Here is a 23,854-nt window from a genome sequence, read left to right as displayed (position 1 = left end):
ACGCACAGGAAGGAGATTCATCAGCAGCTTGTGTATTTAAAATATAATCATTCCAATTTTTTGCAGTTTATACCTCTTCCACGAGTTTTCCTACTGAAGTGCACAGCTCGGGAATTAGAGTTCCATCCTCGTTTAGAAAAGCCGCGCGTGGCGAGTAGAGGGCGGACACTTTGTCCATCTCCATCTGCAAGCGGCTCTCCAGCTGGTGGGTCCTGAGGCTCATCAGAAGACACACGGCGATGGAACTCAGGCACAGCAACGAGCAGATACCAAGGGGGAAAGCTGGAAGCAGCCGCTGGACAGCAGACTTTGGCGCGCACTTACACGCCGGCTTCGTTTCCCCGGCAAAGTCGCTGGATGTCTCCATGCTGTGGCGGACACTGACCCAAACCCCTCGGTTCAGTCGGATAGCGCTGCTGGGCACTTGATGTGTTCGCGACACCTCCACCAGGCAGTTTTCAAAGCGCTGTCCCAGATTAGTCTGGAACAAGACGCAGCAGCAGTGCGCACCGGGTTTACGCACGCCGAGCAAGAGCCTTCCGTATCCAACTGGAGATGATCCTACACGCACGTGACAGCGCACCAACTCAAATCCCTCCAAATGTTTGACTCCCTCAAAGTTGCACGTTAACTAGCGGGAATGCGCCCGCCCCACCGACCACGTGGGAGAGCGCAGATTGACAGCTCTGCGTGAAACGGCGAGAATGTGGATTGTCAAACGGAAAAAAACTTGAAACTTTAACCTACAAAGCTGGTGAGAAGAAAATGTCACATTGTTGAATATTGTGCGAGATAACCCAGTTCCTCTTAAGACGTGTAAAATTTTACCATTAGTACTAATAAAACAAAGGCTGCAAGTTACTGCAAATACGTTTTACCTAGTTACTCACTTAAGCCCGACATTTTCAGGCACTAGACCATCTCGACCCCCAACACACACACACTAGGTTGCTTGAAACGTCACATTTCCAGAGGAATCAGTATCTAACCTGAGGTATGTCCATCTGTCTCTTCGGGATGGAGTTTGTCCCAAGTGAGAAAACAGCTTTCCTGCCACCTTGTGGAATACAGCAGCATAGCACCAATCTTCACCAAAATCAATTTGTAGAACGTTGACAAACTTCTGTATTTTCAAGTTTATTAAAAGTTTTCATTACTGGAAGAAAAAAAAAAAATCAGAAAGTTATATGTACACGTTTGTTCCATCCCCTTTAGATGTTAACATTCTTTATAAACAAATGCTGAATTAACCAAAACTGACAATGAGGCAAGTCCCTCTTTGCCCTTACTCCAACAGTGGACTGAACAGCTTGGTCATTAATTCTGACTCATTGGCATTGATCTGGGAAAGAGTGGGCCACCAGACCTATCTCACTGGTCCAACACAGGAAGTGCTTCTATATTGTGCAACGCCCTGCAGTGGTCCAACATTATCTTCAGTTCGATGTTTCCAGCAGCCCACTTGTCTAGTGCAAGTCCCACATCTCTCAGACAAGTACTCATCAACCTGTTTAAATTCCACCCAGTGTCTCCACAGCATAAACAGTAGTAAAGAATCCAGTCATTTCTCATTTTTCAGTTTTGCAATCTTACAATATTTTCCAATCACAGATTAAGCTTTTGGCATAAATTTCACTGTATCAACAGGCATACACATAATTCAACAAGATGGTGCAAAGATTTTCTCCGACCTGTATGAGGGGAACCAACCAACAGACAAAAGCCCTTCATGTCTAACACTGCTGAGATGCTACAACCCCTGGCAAAAATTATGGAATCACCGGCCTCAGAAGATGTTCATTCAGTTGTTTAATTTTGTAGAAAAAAAGCAGATCACAGACATGACACAAAACTAAAGTCATTTCAAATGGCAACTTTCTGGCTTTAAGAAACACTATAAGAAATCAAGAAAAAAGATTGTGGCAGTCAGTAACGGTTACTTTTTTAGACCAAGCAGAGGAAAAAATATGGAATCACTCAATTCTGAGGAAAAAATTATGGCATCACCCTGTAAATTTTCATCCCCCAAATTAACACCTGCATCAAATCAGATCTGCTCATTGACCCTATGCCATGATATTGACCCTGTCTTTTTGCAAGGAATGTTTTTGCTCTATGGCAAGATGCATTATCTTGAAAAATGATATCATCCCCAAACATCCTTTCAATTGTCCAAAATATCAACATAAACTTGTGCATTTATTGATGTAATGACAGCCATCTCCCCAGTGCCTTTACCTGACATACAGCCCCATATCATCAATGACTGTGGAAATTTACATGTTCTCTTCAGGCAGTCATCTTTATAAATCTCATTCGAAAGGCACCAAACAAAAGTTCCAGCATCATCACTTTGCCCAATGCAGATTCGAGATTCATCACTGAATATGACTTTCATCCAGTCATCCACAGTCCACAATTGCTTTTCCTTAGCCCATTGTAACCTTGTTTTTTTCTGTTTAGGTGTTAATGATGCCTTTCGTTTAGCTTTCTGTATGTAAATCCCATTTCCTTTAGGCGGTTTCTTACAGTTCGGTCAGACGTTGACTCCAGTTTCCTCCCATTCGTTCCTCATTTGTTTTGTTGTACATTTTTCGATTTTTGAGACATATTGCTTTAAGTTTTCTGTCTTGACGCTTTGATGTCTTCCTTGGTCTACCAGTATGTTTGCCTTTAACAACTTTCCCATGTTTGTATTTGGTCCAGAGTTTAGACACAGCTGACTGTGAACAACCAACATCTTTTGCAACATTGCGTGATGATTTACTCTCTTAAGAGTTTGATAATCCTCTCCTTTGTTTCAATTGACATCTCTCGTGTTGGAGCCATGATTCATGTCAGTCCACTTGGTGCAACAGCTCTCCAAGGTGTGATCACTCCTTTTTAGATGCAGACTAACGAGCAGATCTGATATGATGCAGGTGTTAGTTTTGGGGATGAAAATTTACAGGGTGATTCCATAATTTTTTCCTCAGAACTGAGTGATTCCATATTTTTTTCGTCTGCTTGGTCTAAAAAAGTAAACGTTACTGACTGCCACAATCTTTTTTTCTTGATTTCTTATAGTGTTTCTTAAAGCGAGAAAGTTGCCATTTGAAACAACTTTAGTTTTGTGTCATGTCTGTGATCTGCTTTTTTTCTACAAAACTAAACAACTGAATGAACATCCTCCGAGGCCAGTGATTCCATAATTTTTGCCAGGGGTTGTACCATATCAAGCAACAAATAAATAGAAATCCTTTGACATGATGAATCTGCTTCAAAAATATTCCAAAAGACAAGGGCAGATGACTGAGGGGAAATCTGGCATTAAGACAGAACACAGTAAGTCAGGGCAGTGGACTGATACAGTCAGTTAATTACAGCTCTCCCAGAGAGTCAGGAAGTACAAAGCTGTCACCGAGCAGCGACAGGGACCACGGTAACAGCCACAATACCACCACAGTCAAAGTTCAGATTTTAACGCTGTCATTCTTTCTTGATGCTCTTGCAGAAGAAAGGATGTTTGAGGGCCTCGTCCAGAGTAATACGCTTGGCCGGATCATACTCCATCATCTTCTCAATGATGTCAAACAGCTGCTCGTGGTCCTCACTCTGAGACGCCATGTAATCCTGAACAGAAACAAGACAACGTTTTGCTGCATGTGAATTATCAAAGTACAAAAGGACATAGCAGCTTAAAAGACTTCAGAAAAAATGCTGCTGTAAAGACGATGCTTGTTTAAAATAAAGCGTTTTGCTTATAAATTGATAGCTCTGGCAGCTTTCGAGCCCAGTCACATGGCACACAAGAGTTGAACGAAGGAAAAAAGTCACTAATAGTTAAGAAAAGGTGGACGAATGATCCTGCACTTGTCCCATCACCAAAAAACCTGCAAATCAAGAGCACATAAAGGAACAAAACTGAAACGAACAAAAGAAAAACAAAGCGAACGCCGACCTTGACGCTTTAAACAAAATCAAAACGAAACATTCATCATGAACATGCGTGGCTGCAATGGCAGAGCGCACAGCCATTTGTGGCTAGAACGTGCATAAATAGTTAAAGTAACTGATGAAACGTTCTTGCCGCTATTGTTTCTGTATGACAACGTTGCTTTTTGTCCCACACATGGGCGAGTCATGTTCAGCTGGTCGAATCTTTGGTTACTGATCTGTTCAAATATCGTCAATGCTCGTGCAAGACGTCAGATTTGGGAGGTTGGAGGAAGTTTGACGACAGTCAAATGGAATGGTGACGGTACGGGAACTATGCAAACAATGAGGAACAGTTATGGATGAACTGAAGTTGTTGGGATTCGTTCAAATTTTTCATGTTTCAAAATTCTGATAAAACTCCAGCTACAAGAACAAAGCTGGACAACAGTTAAACGATGTCTGTGAAAGTCAACATAAGTCCAGATTACTTGTTTCGTTTTGGCTTCAGTGTCTTTCGTTAGTGCCGTGTGACCAGGGCTTTACCTTCATTGCCTTGCTGAGTCCTGAACATATTGCACTGTAACTGTGCAATTAATAAGTTTTGGGTTTTTTTGTACCACTTTGTATAAATGTTCAACAGATGGTAACTATCCACTCTGTTAGGATGTCACAACCCCCCCACACACACACACGTCAATTAGCAAGTCTGTCACCAAGCTCTTTGCAAAATGGTATCTCTATTATTTAAGCAAATATTCAAATAATTCTGACCAAGACTATACTGCTAATAAACTGGCTTCCATCAGTGATATTCTTTACCTTAAGTGGTTTGCAGTGTTTCTTAACATATCTTCCAGCAGAGCTGTGCACATCCCAGTCTAATTTACTCCGGTGGACATAGCGCCGTTTCCTATGAAACACCATATTCAGCAAAATTCACTTCAACTATAAATCAAAACATGTATGCAATCCCGGTTTGCTGTGTCAATGGGTTTTTACCTCGTTCTCTGTAGAAGGTCGGTGGGAATGGGCCCGAGCACTCTTTCCATCATAGCAAGGTGTTCTTTACTGTCATGGGTCTGAAAGAGAGAGCACTATGTCCTATGTTCTATAAACAAAGTGTTCATTTTTCATTAAGTTCTTTAATGCCACTCCACTTACTTGGAACAGTGTCGATCCAAGGTAATACTCGATGAGTATACACCCTACACTCCAGACATCACATGAATGATCCCATCCCAGATCTGAAACACAGGAATTTAGCTAAATGTATCAGAAAAAAGTTGTGTTCAACTGAATGTGCCATTATTAAACCAATACTCACCCAAAATAACCTCAGGAGCACGATAGTGACGCGTAGACACCACAGAAGTGTGATGCTCATGATCATATGTGGCGTTACCAAAGTCCACAATTTTCACATCTGCATTTTTTAAAGTCCTTTCATCTCGTTTCTGAAAGGATAAAACAAAGCTATTCACCTCACTCCAGCGCAAAACAACTTTATTTCAATAGATAAGACCTTAAGATTTAAAAACTCAGCTATATTAGGAGTTACCATGTTACTGTTGTACATCAACTCATAGTCTGAATCAATGAAGAGAATATTCTCAGGCTTCAGGTCTGTGTGAGTCAGCTTGTTCTTATGCAGGACTGAAAAGACAAAACACATTTAAGAGACAGACATACACACACACATATATATATATATATATATATATATATATATATATATATATATATACACACACACACACACACAGAGAGAGAGAGAGAGCTGCAACTACTGAACTTTCCATAATCAATTAATCCAGATGATAATCAACTACTTTCTCTATAAAATGTCAGAAATTAGTGATCAATATTCCACAGAGGCCAAGATGATGCCTTCAAATGTCTTGTTTTATCCACAGATGGGAGAAACTTGTAAAATATTCACATTCAAGATGAAATCAAAGAATTTGGAAATTTAAAAGAAAAATGATTAATCAACTGTCAAAATAGTTGATTAATCACACACATTTGTTACTCACATCGGACAGCCTTGATGATCTGGTATGCCATGTGCCTGATGTGTTCTATGGAAAAAGGCTGGAAGTTGTTCTCCTTGAGGAAATCATATGTGCTGAGGCCAAGCAGCTCAAATGCAATGCAAATGTGGCCATGATAATCAAACCAGTCCAGTATGTGCACACATGCACTAATGGAAAAGAGATTACAAGGGATTCATGTGACAAACAGTAAATATAAACTCGTAATAAAAATGTTGGTCTGATTTCTGTGTTATGCAGACACTTTACTTACTATCTCCCATCAGAATCAAGTGTCTTTAACTGCTCCAGTACCTCTACCTCAGACATTGCTGCCTCACGGTAGCGGTCTATATTTTTAATGATCTTCAGAGCCACTCTGGCTTTATTACTGAGAAAAAAAGTTACAATTTTTAACAATTTTGGAAACCAACATATAGAAGGACAAGAAACTTAAAAAAAAGATAGTCAACACATGAAGCCACAACTTGATACTTACTTTAAGTGATCAATGCATTCGACTACCTTCCCAAAGGCACCTTCTCCTAGAGTACAGACAATCTCATCTACAGGAATCAACAAACAAAAGTTAGAAACATCACAATGATGAGATGCTATCTTGTTTACTGCCATCACTGTTTAACTATGCTATTATAAACAGGCTTCTAAAAAGAGCCCAAACAACTCAATACTAAGAAATGTTATACTGATGAGTAACATCCAATCAAAAATACATTACTGTTTGGCCCAAATAATTTGGCTTCTAAATTTAATGTTTTGAAGTAAAAGCAAATAAGAGAGTGAGATATAGTGAACAACAGTAGAAAAAAAGGTGTATATTCTATACATCTCGCTCTCAGCATGTCTCCAGTGTGATAGATGAGGTGACCCTCGTCATCATCCTCAAAACTCCTGGATCTTTTCCTGCTCCTGCGGTGATGGCTCCTCCTCTGCACCGGAACCGCAGCATTCCCACCATCGCATCAACAACGCATCAGTCAGCCAGCACCAGGCCACCACAACGTGACACCGCCATTCAATCAACCAGGCCAAGGGGGATGTGTAGGGGGTGGATAGATTCGGGCCGTTCAGTAACATCGCCAGGCGAATGGACGGAAGGACGGACGGAGCAGCAAATTCAAATTCAGCCCCGTCAGAGAAAATGGGCGCCAGCCACCACATAGTGTGTATTACAGAAGAAAAACATGGCAACAAGATTTTCAGATGAGAGACTTTCTCAAAGTAGTACAGAAAATAGTTAAGTTGATTACAATCTACATGTAGTTCTTTGCAACTTTGTTAATTTGCACGTCTCATAACAGTCCACTAGGAAGTCAGTAAAAACAACAAGCCTCTAATCCAATTCTCTTCAGACTCACAATCCTTTACTTCCTGAGTTCCTACTTCCATACATTGTCATTATTGGAAATTATACTTAATTCTGAGGAGCATGGCACCCACAGAGACAGGTGTTATGCATTGGCTCAACACCTATGATAATGACCCAATTGTACTGGGGGTATAGACAGAGGAGGGGAATAAAGACAAGAAAGTATCATACCGAGGAGGACCTGTGGCGGGGGGGACTACGTCTACGGCCCCTCTCTCTGTGCCTGTGGCTGCTTCGCCTGCTGCGACCACTGCGTCCACTACGTGCAGATGATTTGCTGTAGTGGTGCCAGTCCCGGTCACTATCCTTGGAAGTGCCACCACAGGCAATGTCCAAACTGGAATCATGGGTCTGTCTCTCTCTGGAAGCCAGCCTCAGGTTCAAGCTGCGGGTCTCCAGATAGTGCCTGAAGTCAAACAACAGCAACAAAACACATAAAAAACACTACTTCAAAAAAAGATCAGATTAGACATAGTCCAGTTCCTACACCATGACCAAGCTATGAAAAGAAGACAGGGTTGGAGACAACCAAGGGTCAGGGCATTGCTCGACACTCAATCCCCAAGTCTTTTTAATGCAACATAATTAGTAACACTCATTTGAAGCCAAACACCTCTCATCCTGTTCAGTGGAAGGCAGTGGAAAAAGTGGAATCAAAGGATTTCAACCAGTTTGTAACAGAAAATGTGTCAAATTTAAACATTTTTACAAGTTATCAAAGTGCTATTTTCCTGAAAACATTAAGTATTACACTTAGCCAGATTTTCAGAAATGAAGCATGAAACTAAAACTGAATGCTCTTTAACACAGCCCAATAGTACGCCAGTGTGATAAAAGTAAAACCAAAAACAAACCATTTCAAGCCCTGAAACACCCTTAAAAAAAACAAATAAATCATCACACCCAGGACACTCGGACTATGCCATTTTAGCAGTGATGCGCTTAAAAAAAGACCAACAAACCAGTGGAGCCCCAGCACCCTGGTGGTGTCAGTTGTCATCTAATGAGCAGTCTGCCCGTCAACAGAATTAAAATTAGAGCATACCTGGAAACATCTATTTAACACCCCCACAGACATTCCCACATAAAACTAAAATGGAAAAACCCAGGGCCAATTAATAGTTAACTCAAGTTGTTTTGTACAATGGATATGTGGAGCAACAAAATGTTAAGTCTGGAGTTCATATTCATGATGACAGTCACATAGGCCTTTTTAGAAACTAGATTCTTTAATATAAGAAATAATTTCTAAAAGTTGAATGCGCACTGGTAATGGTACAAAATGAGAAATGGCAATTAAATGTTGGCCATTTATGAATAGTGTTTTCACTGACGTCAGAATTTTTGGCGTGCCAGCCATTTCGGCCATGTTGGTGGCATTGGCGAGTAAACAAAAGATAGCGGAAACATACATACATTCTACTCTCTCCGATAGCCGAAGTTTGCAAAAATGTTAAACTTTGTGAGACAGCTGCAAGATATAGAGATGGACTCAGCAGTAAAGCAGGATCGAGCCATAACATGAAGTAGAGCTGCCACAAATGACTATGTTGATAGTCGACTAGTCAACGATTATTTGACTAGTTGGATCATATGTAAACTGCAGTTTATTGCATCTTATCGATACTGATACCATTATCGATTCCGCTTATCAATACCTCCTGTGAATTTTCTGTGTGCTACAAGGAGGCTTTACAGGTTTTCTATGTCAACAACATTTTATTGAGTCTTAAAGTAAATAAATATGAAATTCCAGGTTCTAACTAGCGCAAACTTGCATTACGGCCCATTACGCTATAATTTTGGACCGTTACGATTTTCAATACAGCGTCTGTAATCAACCGTTTCTGCAACGCGACTCCAGTTTGAAGCGTGAATCGAAGCAATGCTTTGATTCAATGGCTCGTGGCTCTTTGATTTGCTGCTCTTCAGAAGCGGCACGTCCGCTTCTTAACCCCTCTGAAAGCCATTAAAATATCATGAGTCACTTTTGTGTGGATTAAAGTCACTAACTGGGACTCGTCTTTTTGCAGTCAACAAAGGAGAATCGTCCTCCGTTCCCTTGTCACAGCTTTAAACGCTGCGCGGCTCTCTGCTGAGACAGAGTCCGCTCGGAATGAATAAAAATGAATCGCCGCTTTAAATAAAATGACACCTCTTACAAACGTTGCAATACAGACAATAAACTACAATCGACAAACGTTTTTTCCTCCCAAAATTAGACGCCTTGCATTCTTTATAAACCTGACCTGCAGCCAGTGGTGGGCACAGATAACCAAAAAATTAACTTCGATAACAGATAATAAGATAACTGAAAAGTTATGTTTGATAAAGATAAACCGATAAACCACTCAAAAATATATCGGAAGTTACAGATAATCGATAACCGATAAATTCCGGTGTTGTCTACAGGACATTTGCAGTTACTAAAGAGCTAAAATTGATTTTTAACACGATCGCTTTTGAAAGCATGAAAAGCGGTAGAAGACCTAAAGAATAAGCAAGAATGTTTGACCATGCTGCCTCCTGCAGGAAACAGCACAGACAAATCCTGAGAGCACCCATGAAATCAACTCTTTACTAATCATAATCATTTTTCTTTCAACATTCTGCCCCTGCTGGAAGCTCTTGTTTACAACAGCGCTCCCACCAGAGGCACACCATAAGGAGTACAGCCATAAGGCCAGCTCCTTATCGATTTCAACACTCCGGTCAGGCGGAGGTCTTGAAAAATAAAGTCATACTAACTTATGGTTTTTTGAAAATACTGATAGAATAACTCCATTAATGTTAATTCTGTCATTTGGACAAAGTTAAAATATAACATATCTTTTAATGTTGAATAAGGCACTAACTCTGAGGTTTTGTAACAAACAGGCCGCAAAGCATTCTGGGTAAAAGTGCTAAACAGTGATTGGTTCAGTAATCCATTATGTAAACCAACACATTAATGTGACGTGTGTTGGTTTAAAGATAAATGTGCTTTTGTAAAATATTCCATTTTTATTTGTAAAAACAGGCATTTTTACGGAGCCCTGAAGTGTCATCGCAATTGCATGTTTTAAAACTTTTATGATGTTGTAAAACGTGCACTCAGTATTGGTAAGTAAGTAAATTTATTTATATAGTGCCTTTCACAGACATAAGGCCATGTACACACGTTGTCGGGTATTTGTAAAACCGAATATCTTACCCTTCCAGTTTAGGGAAAAAAAAAAAAACTTCATCCACACTACGTCGTAAAAAAAAAAAAAAAAAAAAAAAAAAATCCGTCCACATCGAACCGTATGTGTTGTAATTAGTCTGCCAAACCTTTGGGTGGCAGTACTGATTAAAATTCTATCCAATCAGGAACCTTATTCTCTTGTCGTCACTTCCACAAAAACTAAAAACATGGCACCAACCTCGCTCGTGTGGACCGATAAGGAGTCGGAATTACTTCTAACCATAGTTTTAGAATACAAAGTTAAATATATGCACACAAAAAGCGCCTGGACAATGGACAATACCAACTCAGAGCAGCCATGTACCCAGACGTTTAATACTGCCATGAACACTCCTGGCCAGTAGATGGCAGTAGCAGCCTTGAAAAAATGTCAAACAAAATTCCAGATAATCCGTGTCTGCTACATTTAAGATGCGTGTAATTTAACAAACGCAAATACACTAACGTCTATAAACCCAGATAATATATTCACAAGAGTTTTAGACACTAGAGTTTAATGCTGTTATCTGTGGACCCTGAACAGAGTGTCTGAAATGCATTTGTCCTGTTGTGAACATCTGAGATTACCTTATGCTACCCATAATGCATTGCTGCCTGGCACAGCATGTGCTCACAAAACCTTAAAAATTAGCACATTACTTTAAAACGAAAACATATATCTGATATTTTCACTTTATAAACTTCAGACATGACAATAATTTTAAATAACTTGTCTAAAATGAGTGGTTAAAATTTGAACCATAAGTTAAACATGTATGCCTCTGGATGACTTGGTGACACTGTGATTATATTAGTATGGTGTTAAAGGAAATGACTTTTTGGTCATCAGTTCTCCTTTGCTTACAGACGATAGAGTGGTTTCTGTTTGAGGAGGGTAGAACAACATGCCTATTAGGAAACTTTTAACAGGTAGGTCTCATCAACTTCAACAGCTTTAAAAATGTTTTTCACTGTTCATCTTAGTTTAGTACGTTATCGGTCTAAAAGTTATCGGACGGTAATTCATCGGAAGATAATTAGTCCGATGATGGTTTTTAAATGTATCTAAAAAGATAATCCGATAATGAAAACATTATCTTCGATAATTATCTGTTATCGGATTATCAGAAGTGTGCCCACCACTGCCTGCAGCACATCTGCAAGAGCTGCAGCTTATAGGTATGGAAATACATTCATACCAATAATATTGTCTGAAAGTAAATGTTTGACAAAAACTATCAGATTTTATTTCTGTTTATGTCCAGAGATCAAGGATCCACCATGTAGAGTTTATTAAGTCCAGAGTTTAAGGATCCAGTAACCAATTTCACATTTATTTACTTTAAGACTCAATAAAATGTTAAATTTCAACTTAAATCAACTTCTAAAGCGCCAAATTACAACAAAAGCCGTCTCAAGGTGCCTCACACAGAACAGTTCAACATAAAAATTTTTAAATAAAATTCAAATACCTAATTAAAAACAGAAGTAAAAGAATAAAACATAAAATAAAAACTACTCACAAGAAAATAAAATAATAAAAATAGGTTTTAAGTCTTGACTTAAAAATGTCCACGGACTCCGACTGCCTCACTGAGGGCCATGTACTGGCTAACCCAGAATGAGATTGCCCACTCAACAAACTTCTCCAGCCTTCTGGACATGATGAAGGGACTTGGGCTGTCGTACCTGGCTTTTCCCCTTTGGGTACCCCTAAAATGGCCAATTTTTACCTTGAATTTTCAAAAGCTTCCCCCCTTCCGCACCCCCCACCCCCCCGGTCACTTCACTCCCTCGACATTACCACTACGCTAAAATTTTATCCTAGCTAGAACCCTGTAAAATTGGTCACTGGATCCCTGATCTCTGGACATAAATAAACTCTACATGGTGGATCCTTGATCTTTGGACAAAGATGGATGTAGTTTTTGTCATAGCATTTCCTTTCAGACACTCCATATGTCTGAGCTGAGCTCAGCTGGCTGCTACACGTCAGCAAGGATGTGTCTTTTTTTTTTTTTTTTTTTTTTGTCGGGGGGGACAAAAACATTTTAATCGATTGAAGTTGGTTGTATTACAATGTTTGGAAAGAGGTGTCATTTGATTTAAATGGCGATTCGCTTTGAACTTATTAACCCAAGTGGACTCTATCTTTCTAATGTGACTTGGCGGTGCAACGTTTGGAGCAACGGAACAGAGAACGATTCTCGTTTCTTTCTCACAACAAGACAGTAGCCCCAGTTAGTTACTTTTGACATTGAAGTCTCAAACTGATTCCAGATTGACATATGTTAATGGATTTGCGAGGGGATAAGAAGCAGAGTTTGCCCCTTCTGAAGAGGAGCAAAGCAAAGATCCAACAAAGCAGCGGATCGAAGCACTGCTTCATTGGTTTGAGGTTTCGGGGCAAATGATTCGTTGACTACTAAATTAGTTGTCGACCTCAACTATCGAAACCTAGTCGTGGCAGCCCTAACATGAAGACGAAGTTAATAGGTGATGAAGATCATGTGAAATCCCGTCATCTGCTGGCCAAAGAGTGAGACTTCACTGCATGGTGTTATGTACATGAACATCGTGAATTATTTTCACCTGGATCTCTCAGACCTTGAAAAACTACAAAGGCTTGGATGCCTATAACCAGTTTGTTTGTGGCTGGGTCAAAGAAAAAGTGACATGATTGTGGAGGATGAATGCAAAAGTAACGTTTGAGCATATCACGGATTATTTTTGTTGTTCTGTCTCAATGTTTCCTGCTGTTCTGCCACACATGCAGGTAAGGTACATGTTAAATACTTTTCAAACTCAAGTTAACTTGCTTTAATATTCTTTACTGTTAAATCTCAAATGTGAGTTTGTGCTTTTACCACATTCATGCTCTATTTGGCTTAATCATTAACTAACAGCTGAGAACTCTCAGGTTTAAACTGTTTAAAATACTTAATTCATGGTTTGTCATCCAGATTTTAATGTTCAATGGACAGATTGAAAAATAAAAAGTGTCTCAGATCCAATAAGATAATTATTAAAGAGGTCACTTATGGGTTTGTGACATCATGTGAAAACACACTATACAGTTCCATACAGTTAAAATGTATGTGTTCAGCGGTAGCTCTTGATCAACTCAGTCACAACTGCATCTGTCTGTACCAGATGAACACACATACCAGTGATGCACAGGTCCATTCACAAATTACCCAAATTCCCTTGTTGCTGTAACTCAACATGACCACAACTCAAAACATGAATATTAATAGACAAAACGATGCCAGACTGTCTAGTCCACCTGCAAAATGGCATCACAATTGGCGCAATGATTGTAAATGGCTGCGGTCTTCATGAGCAAGCTGTTCATATACTTCTCAGTGTGTTTTTAAGTTCCCCAGTCTTCAACTTCTCCATGTACAACCCCTGGCAAAAATTATGGAATCACCGGCCTCGGAGGATGTTCATTCAGTTGTTTAATTTTGTAGAAAAAAAGCAGATCACAGACATGACACAAAACTAAAGTCATTTCAAATGGCAACATTCTGGATTTAAGAAACACTATAAGAAATCAAGAAAAAAAGATTGTGGCAGTCAGTAACGGTTACTTTTTTAGACCAAGCACAGGAAAAAAATGTGGAATCACTCAATTCTGAGGAAAAAATTATGGAATCACCCTGTAAATTTTCATCCCCAAAACTAACACCTGCATCAAATCAAATCTGCTCATTAGTCTGCATCTAAAAAGGAGTGATCACATCTTGGAGAGCTGTTGCACCAAGTGGACTGACATGAATCATGGCTCCAACACGAGAGATGTCAATTGAAACAAAGGAGAGGATTATCAAACTCTTAAAAACTAATTCATGCATTTATTTCCTCTAGGCTGGACTATTGTAATTCATTATTATCAGGTTGTCCTAAAAGTTCCCTAAAAAGCCTTCAGTTAATTCAAAATGCTGCAGCTAGAGTACTGACGGGGACTAGAAGGAGAGAGCATATCTCACCCATATTGGCCTCTCTTCATTGGCTTCCTGTTAATTCTAGAATAGAATTTAAAATTCTTCTTCTTACTTATAAGGTTTTGAATAATCAGGTCCCATCTTATCTTAGGGACCTCGTAGTACCATATCACCCCAATAGAGCGCTTCGCTCTCAGACTGCAGGCTTACTTGTAGTTCCTAGGGTTTGTAAGAGCAGAATGGGAGGCAGAGCCTTCAGCTTGCAGGCTCCTCTCCTGTAGAACCAGCTCCCAATTCAGATCAGGGAGACAGACACCCTCTCTACTTTTAAGATTAGGCTTAAAACTTTCCTTTTTGCTAAAGCTTATAGTTAGGGCTGGATCAGGTGACCCTAAACCATCCCTTAGTTATGCTGCTATAGACGTAGACTGCTGGGGGGTTCCTATGATGCACTGTTTCTTTCTCTTTTTGCTCTGTATGCACCACTCTGCATTTAATCATTAGTGATCGATCTCTGCTCCCCTCCACAGCATGTCTTTTTCCTGGTTCTCTCCCTCAGCCCCAACCAGTCCCAGCAGAAGACTGCCCCTCCCTGAGTCTGGTTCTGCTGGAGGTTTCTTCCTGTTAAAAGGGAGTTTTTCCTTCCCACTGTAGCCAAGTGCTTGCTCACAGGGGGTCGTTTTGACCGTTGGGGTTTTACATAATTGTTGTATGGCCTTGCCTTGCAATATGGAGCGCCTTGGGGCAGCTGTTTGTTGTGATTTGGCGCTATATAAAAAAAAAAAATTGATTGATTGAATTGATTAAAAGAGGGTAAATCATCACGCAATGTGTTGGTTGTTCACAGTCAGCTGTGTCTAAACTCTGGACCAAATACAAACAACATGAGAAGGTTGTTAAAGGCAAACATACTGGTAGACCAAGGAAGACATCAAAGCGTCAAGACAGAAAACTTAAAGCAATATGTCTCAAAAATCGAAAAATGCACAACAAAACAAATGAGGAACGAATGGGAGGAAACTGGAGTCAACGTCTGTGACCGAACTGTAAGAAACCGCCTAAAGGAAATGGGATTTACATACAGAAAAGCTAAACGATGGGCTAAGGAAAAGCAATCGTGGACTGTGGATGACTGGATGAAAGTCATATTCAGTGATGAATCTCGAATCTGCATTGGGCAAGGTGATGATGCTGGAACTTTTGTTTGGTGCCATTCGAATGAGATTTATAAAAATGACTGCCTGAAGAGAACATGTAAATTTCCACAGTCATTGATGATATGGGGCTGCATGTCAGGTAAAGGCACTGGGGAGATGGCTGTCATTACATCATCAATAAATGCACAAGTTTACATTGATATTTTGGACAACTGAAAGGATGTTTGGGGATGATGAAATCATTTTTCAAGATGATAATGCATCTTGCCATAGAGCAAAAACATTCCTTGCAAAGACATATAGGGTCAATGTCATGGCACAGGGTCAATGTCAACGAGCAGATCTGATTTGATGCAGGTGTTAGTTGTTGGGATGAAAATTTACAGGGTGATTCCATAATTTTTTCCTCAGAATTGAATGATTCCATTTTTTTTTTCCTCTGCTTGGTCGAAAAAAGTAACCGTTACTGACTGCCATAATATTTTTTTCTTGATTTCTTATAGTGTTTCTTAAAGCCAGAAAGTTGCTATTTGAAATGACTTTAGTTTTGTGTCACGTCTGTGATCTGCTTTTTTTCTACAAAATTAAACAACTGAATGAACATCTTTCGAGGCCAGTGATTCCATAATTTTTGCCAGGGGTTGTACACTCTGGAGTTGCAGAGATGTATGTGATAAGCATGCAGTTTATCTTTTTAACATGGATAATTCAAGGATTTTTTTTTTTTAAGTGTGTGTTTCATTAAAGTTCATATTATCCTTTTGGTAAACAAACATAATATATTTTCACTAACCTGTCCACAAATGACCCAAATATTAAAAATACTTTTGTTTAACTGCAACTGCAGGCACTCACTCATTTCGGATCAGTCAGCACATCACTGGTGTACAGGAAACAGAAAAGGGGCTTAAAATTTGTTTGAACGTGAATGCATTGTGAACATTTACCCCTCTTGGCTGTTGTGATGACGCTGTGTTCTTCTGGACTTATTTTCTCTCTCACTGCTGTGCGACCCCCTTTTCCTCCGCTTGTGACTCTCAATTCTTTCTTCCCAAGTGTACTCATCAAGCCAAACACCTGGAGAGCGCATTCTCTTGGAGCGACGCATCTGAAAGACAGAAATTGAATGAAATAACCTGGGATTCCAAATAATGAGTAAATTAAGTTTGTTTGTACATGTGTTCATACATAACCCAAAGTATCAACAGACAAGGACAGTGTTGAAACTGTTCAGGACCATAAACTAAAGAGCATCTCAGAACTCACATGACATTTACAGACTTTTGCAGAGTGGCATCTATCGCTAAAGGGTTACTGAAAAACTTATCATTGCTACCTTCTCACCAGACGATGTAGACATCTTCAGTTTTTTTTTTAAGGAATATGAAGCTATAAACTCAAGTCTTATGCCCCCCATTACTTTTTAATCACATTCACAAATGCAATTTAATATAAATTATGAATGGTAAATGGACTGCATTTATATAGCACTTTTCCAGCTGCATCAGATGCTCAAAACACTTTACACATCATTGCCTCACATTCCAGGGCTCTCACCAGCATTGTAACAGCATAACAGTCTGTTACGCTGTTAACACTGTTATTAGGATGGAGCTTAAAATTAACATTTTTTTTTTTACATTTAGATTTTCTAAGGTCTCACCCCTCAAAAAGTTTCTTTATTAGTTAAAAAATATATAGGTAAAGTTTGAGAGTCCTATGATAATATTTAGAGGTAGCTCAAAGAACTCAAAGTTTGATCATAATTATATTGAACTGAATGCAAAATATTAAACCCTGTTGTACAAATAAGTGAAACTTTTGAAAAATTACCAAAGCATAACACATAGTTTAATACAAGCTTTAATAATATAAACATTAAACAACAGTAAGTACAGCAATGAAATTGCAATCAAATTTATGGATTTATATGTACAATGTAGAGTGGAGACTGACTAGACTGCAGAATCTGTAACTGAGGAAGTAGTGGCTGTTGCAGTTAATGTCTTCTTGCGGCAGTCTGGGTAATCTTTGCGGTGTTTTTCAATCATTTTTAGCAGGTACTGCAGCTGAGATTCATTCTTTGTAATAAGACCACAGTATTCTTGAACAAGGGCTACACCTCGCTCTGCATGATCATTCACAACTTTGATGGCCATCACAGTTTTGCGAGCCAGTTGGTAGTCTTCCGTTTCATCCCATTCTGCAGGGTCTACTTCAAGAAATGTTTCTGGCAATGTCAGCATGTTAAAGATAACTGGATTCTGGAGTAACAAAATCTTCTACAATGAAATTGCCAACTTTTGGAAAGTCGGTGAAAACAGACAGTTTAATTCATTAATAACTAGTTCGTCATTGGCTAAGTTATTAAGAATCACCAAATAGTATCCAAAAAGTCATAATTACCATGTCTGAGATTGGAATATGTTACTGGAAGAGAGACAGGAGGTTTCCAACTTTCAGTTACACCATGCCATTTGATGTAGAATTTAACTAAAACTATGGAACTTTAGTCCAATTGAGCTACCAGTAAATAATAATCAAAAGCCCTAATATTGTCAGAATATGGTTTTATGTAATGGAGGAATAATTTAAGAGGGTGAGACCAATTTTCTTAAGTTAAAAAAATAAGCTCCACCCTAGCTGTTATAATAATAATAATAATAAAAAAAAACGCTGTTATAATAAAAACATTTCACTGCAGATGGGCCGTTACCAATGTCTTTTAATGTTCAATGCGCAATCAGAAAAATAACGTAACTGGACACAACAAAATCATTAATATAATGTGCAATTAAACAAAAGAACAGCCACGAAGACAGATAACCTAATATTATGTACTACAGTAAGAAATTAAGTTGTTTTTATAAAGAGCTGAGAGGGCTTGTTTACACAGCCAAGTGTATTGGGACCGGCTAAACTTGACCTTCACCTGCGCGGGGCACCGCCCTGCACATGACCTGCAATGTCACGTGCAAAGCCTCTAGACATCCAAGCTTTTGTAGTTTTTAAAAGTCCTCTGACAAGCTAAGTGAAAATAATAAATAATTCACAAGATCCATGTACGCAACACTCAGCAGTGTTGACTGCACTGAACTAAAGATGACAGCATTCAATGCAATCTTAATCTAGATCAGAGGTCTCAAACCGGTTCCAGAAAGGGCAGAGAGGGTGTAGGTTTTCTGTGCAACCACCCACTCCAGTTAGGTTAGTCTGGTTAAGTTTAAAACTCCAGCTTTTGTGACTTCTTGATTATTCTTCTCTACAAGAGTCAAGACAGAAGTCAGACCACCAAAGCAAGAATTTTAGCTGAGGAAGCTTCTGCGATCTGAAGCGAAACGTCCTTGCGTCAAGCAACCCAGTCCAGTCGAAGATTCAAGCTTCTCTACCACCCACTCCAGCAGGTGATTTCACTGATTAACATCACTTTGAGTAGGTGAAATCAGTTAATCAGTGAAATCACCTGCTGGAGTGGGTGGTTGCACAGAAAGCCTGCACCCTCTCGGCCCTTTCTGGAACCGGTTTGAGACCTCTGATCTAGATGGAAACTTGAAGATATCTTTGCTGTCTTGTCCAGGTTATGTGAGGTGTGAAATACTGCTTCACAACTTTTCAGCATGATTATTAAGACGTTTTTCCTTCCAACTGCTCACTTTTCCAATATACTTGACTGCTTTGTTTTCACTGCAACTTCCAGTTTGCGAGGCCCAGATGTACAAAAAGTACCCGGATGACCCCGGTTTATCAATAGAAGTTCACTATACGAATATGGCTACATACAGATAGCCACCGCTTTTCACTTCTTTCACTCCCAGAGGTAAGCACACCCAGCGATAGCATCAGATATCAAGCAGAAACAACCCTCCCCAAGTGCCATTAACAACTTATTGCAGTACTAAATGAACAGTCTGTCAAACAAGATGTGTCATATCTGGTCACGTCTTGCAGTGGTAGATCATCATAATACAGCAATTCGCTGCTTTAACATTTCCCATAATCCCCCTGCACTTTACAGAACACGCCACAGCACTAGCAGAGCTCCGGCATTTCAAAGCCATGTAATTTAGAGGAAGTTTAACACCTGTGATGAACTTCTGCTGTGCCTCAATGTTGTCTTGTTATGCATACGAGGGCTGTCAATAAAGTAAGGGTCCTTTTTATTTTTTTCAAAAACTATATGGATTTCATTCATATGTTTTTACGTCAGACATGCTTGAACCCTCGTGCGCATGCGTGAGTTTTTCCACGCCTGTCGGTGACGTCATTCGCCTGTGAGCACTCCTTGTGGGAGGAGTCGTCCAGCCCCTCGTCGGAATTCCTTTGTCTGAGAAGTTGCTGAGAGACTGGTGCGTTGTTTGATCAAAATTTTTTCTAAACCTGTGAGACACATCGAAGTGGACACGGTTCGAAAAATTAAGCTGGTTTTCAGTGAAAATTTTAACGGCTGATGAGAGATTTTGAGGCGATTCTGTCGCTTTAAGGACTTCCCACGGTGCGAGACGTCGCTCAGCGCTCTCAGCCGCCGTCGTCAGCCTGTTCAAGCTGAAAACCTCCACATTTCAGGCTCTATTGATCCAGGACGTCGTGAGAGAACAGAGAAGTTTCAGAAGAAGTCGGTTTCAGCATTTTATCCGGATATTCCACTGTTAAAGGAGATTTTTTTTAATGAAAGACGTGCGGATGGATCCGCGCGTTGGGATGCAGCCGCCACGGTGCGGCGGCACAGGAAAAACACCTCCGTGTTGATAACCATTTGTAAAATCCAGGCGGCTTTTGATGGCTTTCAGTGGAGTGAGTATATGAGAAATTGTTTAACAGGCAGGACATGTTCCAACTTGTCCTTAAGGCTTTCAACAGAGGTGTTTTTCCTGTGGCGGAGCGTCACGGCGGCTGCGTCCCGACGCGCGGACCCGTCCGCACGTCTTTCATTAAAAAAATCTCCTTTAACAGTGGAATATCCGGATAAAATGCTGAAACCGACTTCTTCTGAAACTTATCTGTTCTCTCACGACGTCCTGGATCAATAGAGCCTGAAATGTGGAGGTTTTCAGCTTGAACAGGCTGACGACGGCGGCTGAGAGCGCTGAGCGACGTCTCGCACCATGGGAAGTCCTTAAAGCGACAGAATCACCTCAAAATCTCTCATCAGCCGTTAAAATTTTCACTGAAAACCAGCTTAATTTTTCGAACCGTGTCCACTTCGATGTGTCTCACAGGTTTAGAAAAAATTTTGATCAAACAAAGCGCCAGTCTCTCAGCAACTTCTCAGACAAAGGAATTCCGACGAGGGGCTGGACGACTCCTCCCACAAGGAGTGCTCACAGGCGAATGACGTCACCGACAGGCGTGGAAAAACTCACGCATGCGCACGAGGGTTCAAGCATGTCTGACGTAAAAACATATGAATGAAATCCATATAGTTTTTGAAAAAAATAAAAAGGACCGTTACTTTATTGACAGCCCTTGTACTTAACAAGGTGTGTTTACATTGTGCCCCAGCCCAGAATTCTTCAGAAACCAACTTCTCGTGTAAGTCACGGACCGCGAGACGGCATGAGATTCACAAATGCAAAAACCGCGAATGGCACCATGACTCGCTGTTGTGCAAGATTAATAGTGAAGTCGCCCCACTTCGAATTCACCCCAGGTTAATTTACCCCAATCCAGGTGAAGTCTCCCCAGTGTAGTAACATAATATTTAAATTCTGTTATGTTCATGTAATAAATTATTTACGCACACTAGTGGCATAATACACTGTTCTTACCCAAGTTTTGTGAGTGAGATGATGTTTTAAAGGTAGAGGAACGTAATTCTCAGGTAAAAAGCCCACTGATGGGAGAAGCAGGGAGCACTGTGCAGTTCTATACATCACACCAGCAGGTCCCTAACTTTTCACCTGGGGCGAGTTTATAGTGGGGTGATATCACTGGCTACCATTGCGCAAAATGCTGTTATACCCTAGCGGCCAAAGATGGAACTACCAAAATGTACAAACGTTGAAAGCCCTGTACCGCTTTTCATGCACAAGGGTGTCTTACTGAAATGTGACATAAACAATATCTAAAGTTTTAATGCCAAATGATAATATTTCTGAGAGGTTCAGCTAAAACTAACAATGTAAAAAAGTTGAGCTTGGTGAACGTCACACAGATGTACCGCACAGACGATAGACAGGGGATCAACACTGATAACTGATAATATAGGCCAGTGGGGGGGGGGGGGGGGGGGGGGGGGGGGGGGATCTGTTAATCTCATCCCTCACCACTCGTGGATTAAAAAAAACAAAAAAAAAACAAAAACACGGATCCAGAGTCATATCGTTCTTTTTAATATTGATGACGTCACGCCGAATCCACTGCTTTGTCCTCGTTTTCGCAGCAACTGTACTGAGGCCTAGTTTGCGGCCTAGTCCTCGGCGCGACCGTTTCCCCGATATTATTCGTAACTACAATACGCTGTAGTTACTTCGACGACTTCGAATCAAATCTTATACCATTCTGTCCACACACACACACACACATATATATATATATATATATATATATATATATATATATATATATATATATATATATATATATATTACCGATCCAAATAATCGTGGATCATCTAACATTCACTCATTTTTGCTAATTTTACTAACAAAGTTAAAAAGCCGCCGTGATCTAAACTGAAGACATCAAAGAGAATACATTATAATAATTAACTCGTCGTGCAGTTTATCTGCCGCCGTTGTCGTGACGTCTCTATAACTGTAAGTGAACACGGTAATTTAACTCCATAAATTCAACATTTCTTGTTTTGCCTTACCTTCCCTCTGTAGTTATTAGTCTCTGGTAATAAACCGAGTAGTTATGTCAAGTGTATAAGCAACAAACTGGAGAAAATAAAAAAATCTTTCTCTTGCTCGTTTTTCCAAAGATGGCGATCTTCGCTGGAATCCGACAGAATGTTCTGCGTTACGGTGATTGGTTAGTGGTTACGTTGCGTCACAACTAACCGTCAGCGGAAATGATGGGGGAGGGGGAGTTTCATACTCACGAGCATAGACATTATATACGTAGACGCCTCATGGACTGCCGCTGCCGGCCGCCATCTTGGCTGGGTCCCTATTGCGTATATTGTTGCCCCCAGCGCATTTATTTGTACTGTGGAAGGTGTATCCCCAAGTACAATAATCCGTAAATCTCCGAATTTTTACCCGATTGTCCCACGGTTTGGTTTGTTAGAAACAGCAGAGATTCAGTTACGACACAGGATGCTGTCATTCATTAAAAATACGCACTTTCATGCTAAAAGACTTTGTCTTATGCTCTTTAACAAAGACATATTGTATGGCATATAGACATGTATAAATTAATTTTAGAATTTGAAACAAGTTTGGATTGTTCATTTGACTTTATTTCTCTCTCTCTCACACACACACACACACACACACACACACACACACACACACACACACACACACACACACACACGGGACATCACTTCTCCTCTGCTTCGCTCACCTGGTTTTCTTACAAAGATGAATCAAAAAGACACGCACATACAAGATGTGTAAAATGGCGTGCTGGATCAAGGTGAGAAAAATATTAAAGCAAAAATCCACACAGCCTAAGCGCTCCCATGCAAAAAAAACAAAAACAAAACTATTATTATTTTTTTATTTTATTAGGGGTGTCTAATAAAAGTTTTTTTTTTTTTTGCATGGGAGCGCTTAGGCTGTGTGGATTTTTGCTTTAATATTTGTTACAAAGATGAACTTTTTTTTCAAGGCCTTGAAAACAAAGTTCCAGGTCATTCCAGGGTCTTAAACTACCTTGTTAGGCTTTTGACTAGGCCTGGAGAGCTAAAAGCCTTGAAAAAGAACTGTGTTGCACAGCTTCTAGCGTGTGCTGGCACTCTGTAATGCCACCAGTGGAGTGAATTTTGCGATGTGGTGCAGCCTTACTGTGTGAAATACAGACACCATTCAATTCCAAAGAACTGTGAAACAAAAGCGCATAACAAGTGGATGGAAATGCGCACAAATGCACTCTTCCTTTTGATGCATTAACAAAAATTTGCTTGAGTTGCGATACTAATTGGATGGAAACACAGATAATGAGAGAGAGTATGTAAAAATATTATGGCGATTTTATTCTTTATTAGTTAGTCATTTATTAGTTCTTTATTAGCTTGTCTTTCTCACTCGCCGACCTCCTGA

General features: G+C 39.9%; 2 protein-coding genes across 3 annotated transcripts in view; both read right to left on the bottom strand.

Annotated features, from left to right (window-relative positions):
* Positions 1–591, bottom strand: part of si:dkeyp-44a8.4 (collagen alpha-1(XXIII) chain) — a 443,131-nt gene extending 442,540 nt beyond the window's left edge. The window contains 1 exon segment of the mRNA XM_034181202.1: positions 74–591. Within this exon segment, the coding sequence (XP_034037093.1) occupies positions 74–367 (294 nt within the window). The 5' untranslated portion in view covers positions 368–591.
* A 2,508-nt stretch (positions 592–3,099) lies between these two features.
* On the bottom strand, positions 3,100–22,618 carry clk4a (CDC-like kinase 4a). 2 transcript variants are annotated; one of them, XM_034181199.1, is made up of 13 exons: positions 22,459–22,618; positions 16,595–16,755; positions 7,510–7,744; positions 6,796–6,898; positions 6,448–6,514; positions 6,223–6,339; positions 5,952–6,118; positions 5,477–5,571; positions 5,243–5,372; positions 5,080–5,162; positions 4,918–4,997; positions 4,738–4,828; positions 3,102–3,612 (listed from the first exon to the last, which is right to left on the bottom strand). In XM_034181199.1, exons 2-13 carry the CDS (start codon positions 16,753–16,755, stop codon positions 3,469–3,471), a joined length of 1,473 nt encoding a protein of 490 aa, XP_034037090.1. In that variant the 5' UTR covers positions 22,459–22,618; the 3' UTR covers positions 3,102–3,468. The 2 variants fall into 2 exon arrangements, with proteins under 2 accessions (XP_034037092.1, XP_034037090.1); XM_034181201.1 differs by lacking the exons at positions 6,796–6,898; positions 16,595–16,755; positions 22,459–22,618 and having other exon boundaries at positions 3,100–3,612; positions 7,510–7,648.
* Positions 22,619–23,854: the final 1,236 nt, after the last annotated feature.

The sequence above is a fragment of the Thalassophryne amazonica genome, chromosome 11, assembly GCF_902500255.1.
Source record: "Thalassophryne amazonica chromosome 11, fThaAma1.1, whole genome shotgun sequence".
NCBI lineage: Eukaryota > Metazoa > Chordata > Actinopteri > Batrachoidiformes > Batrachoididae > Thalassophryne > Thalassophryne amazonica.
This window is presented reverse-complemented; position numbering and strand designations above follow the sequence as displayed.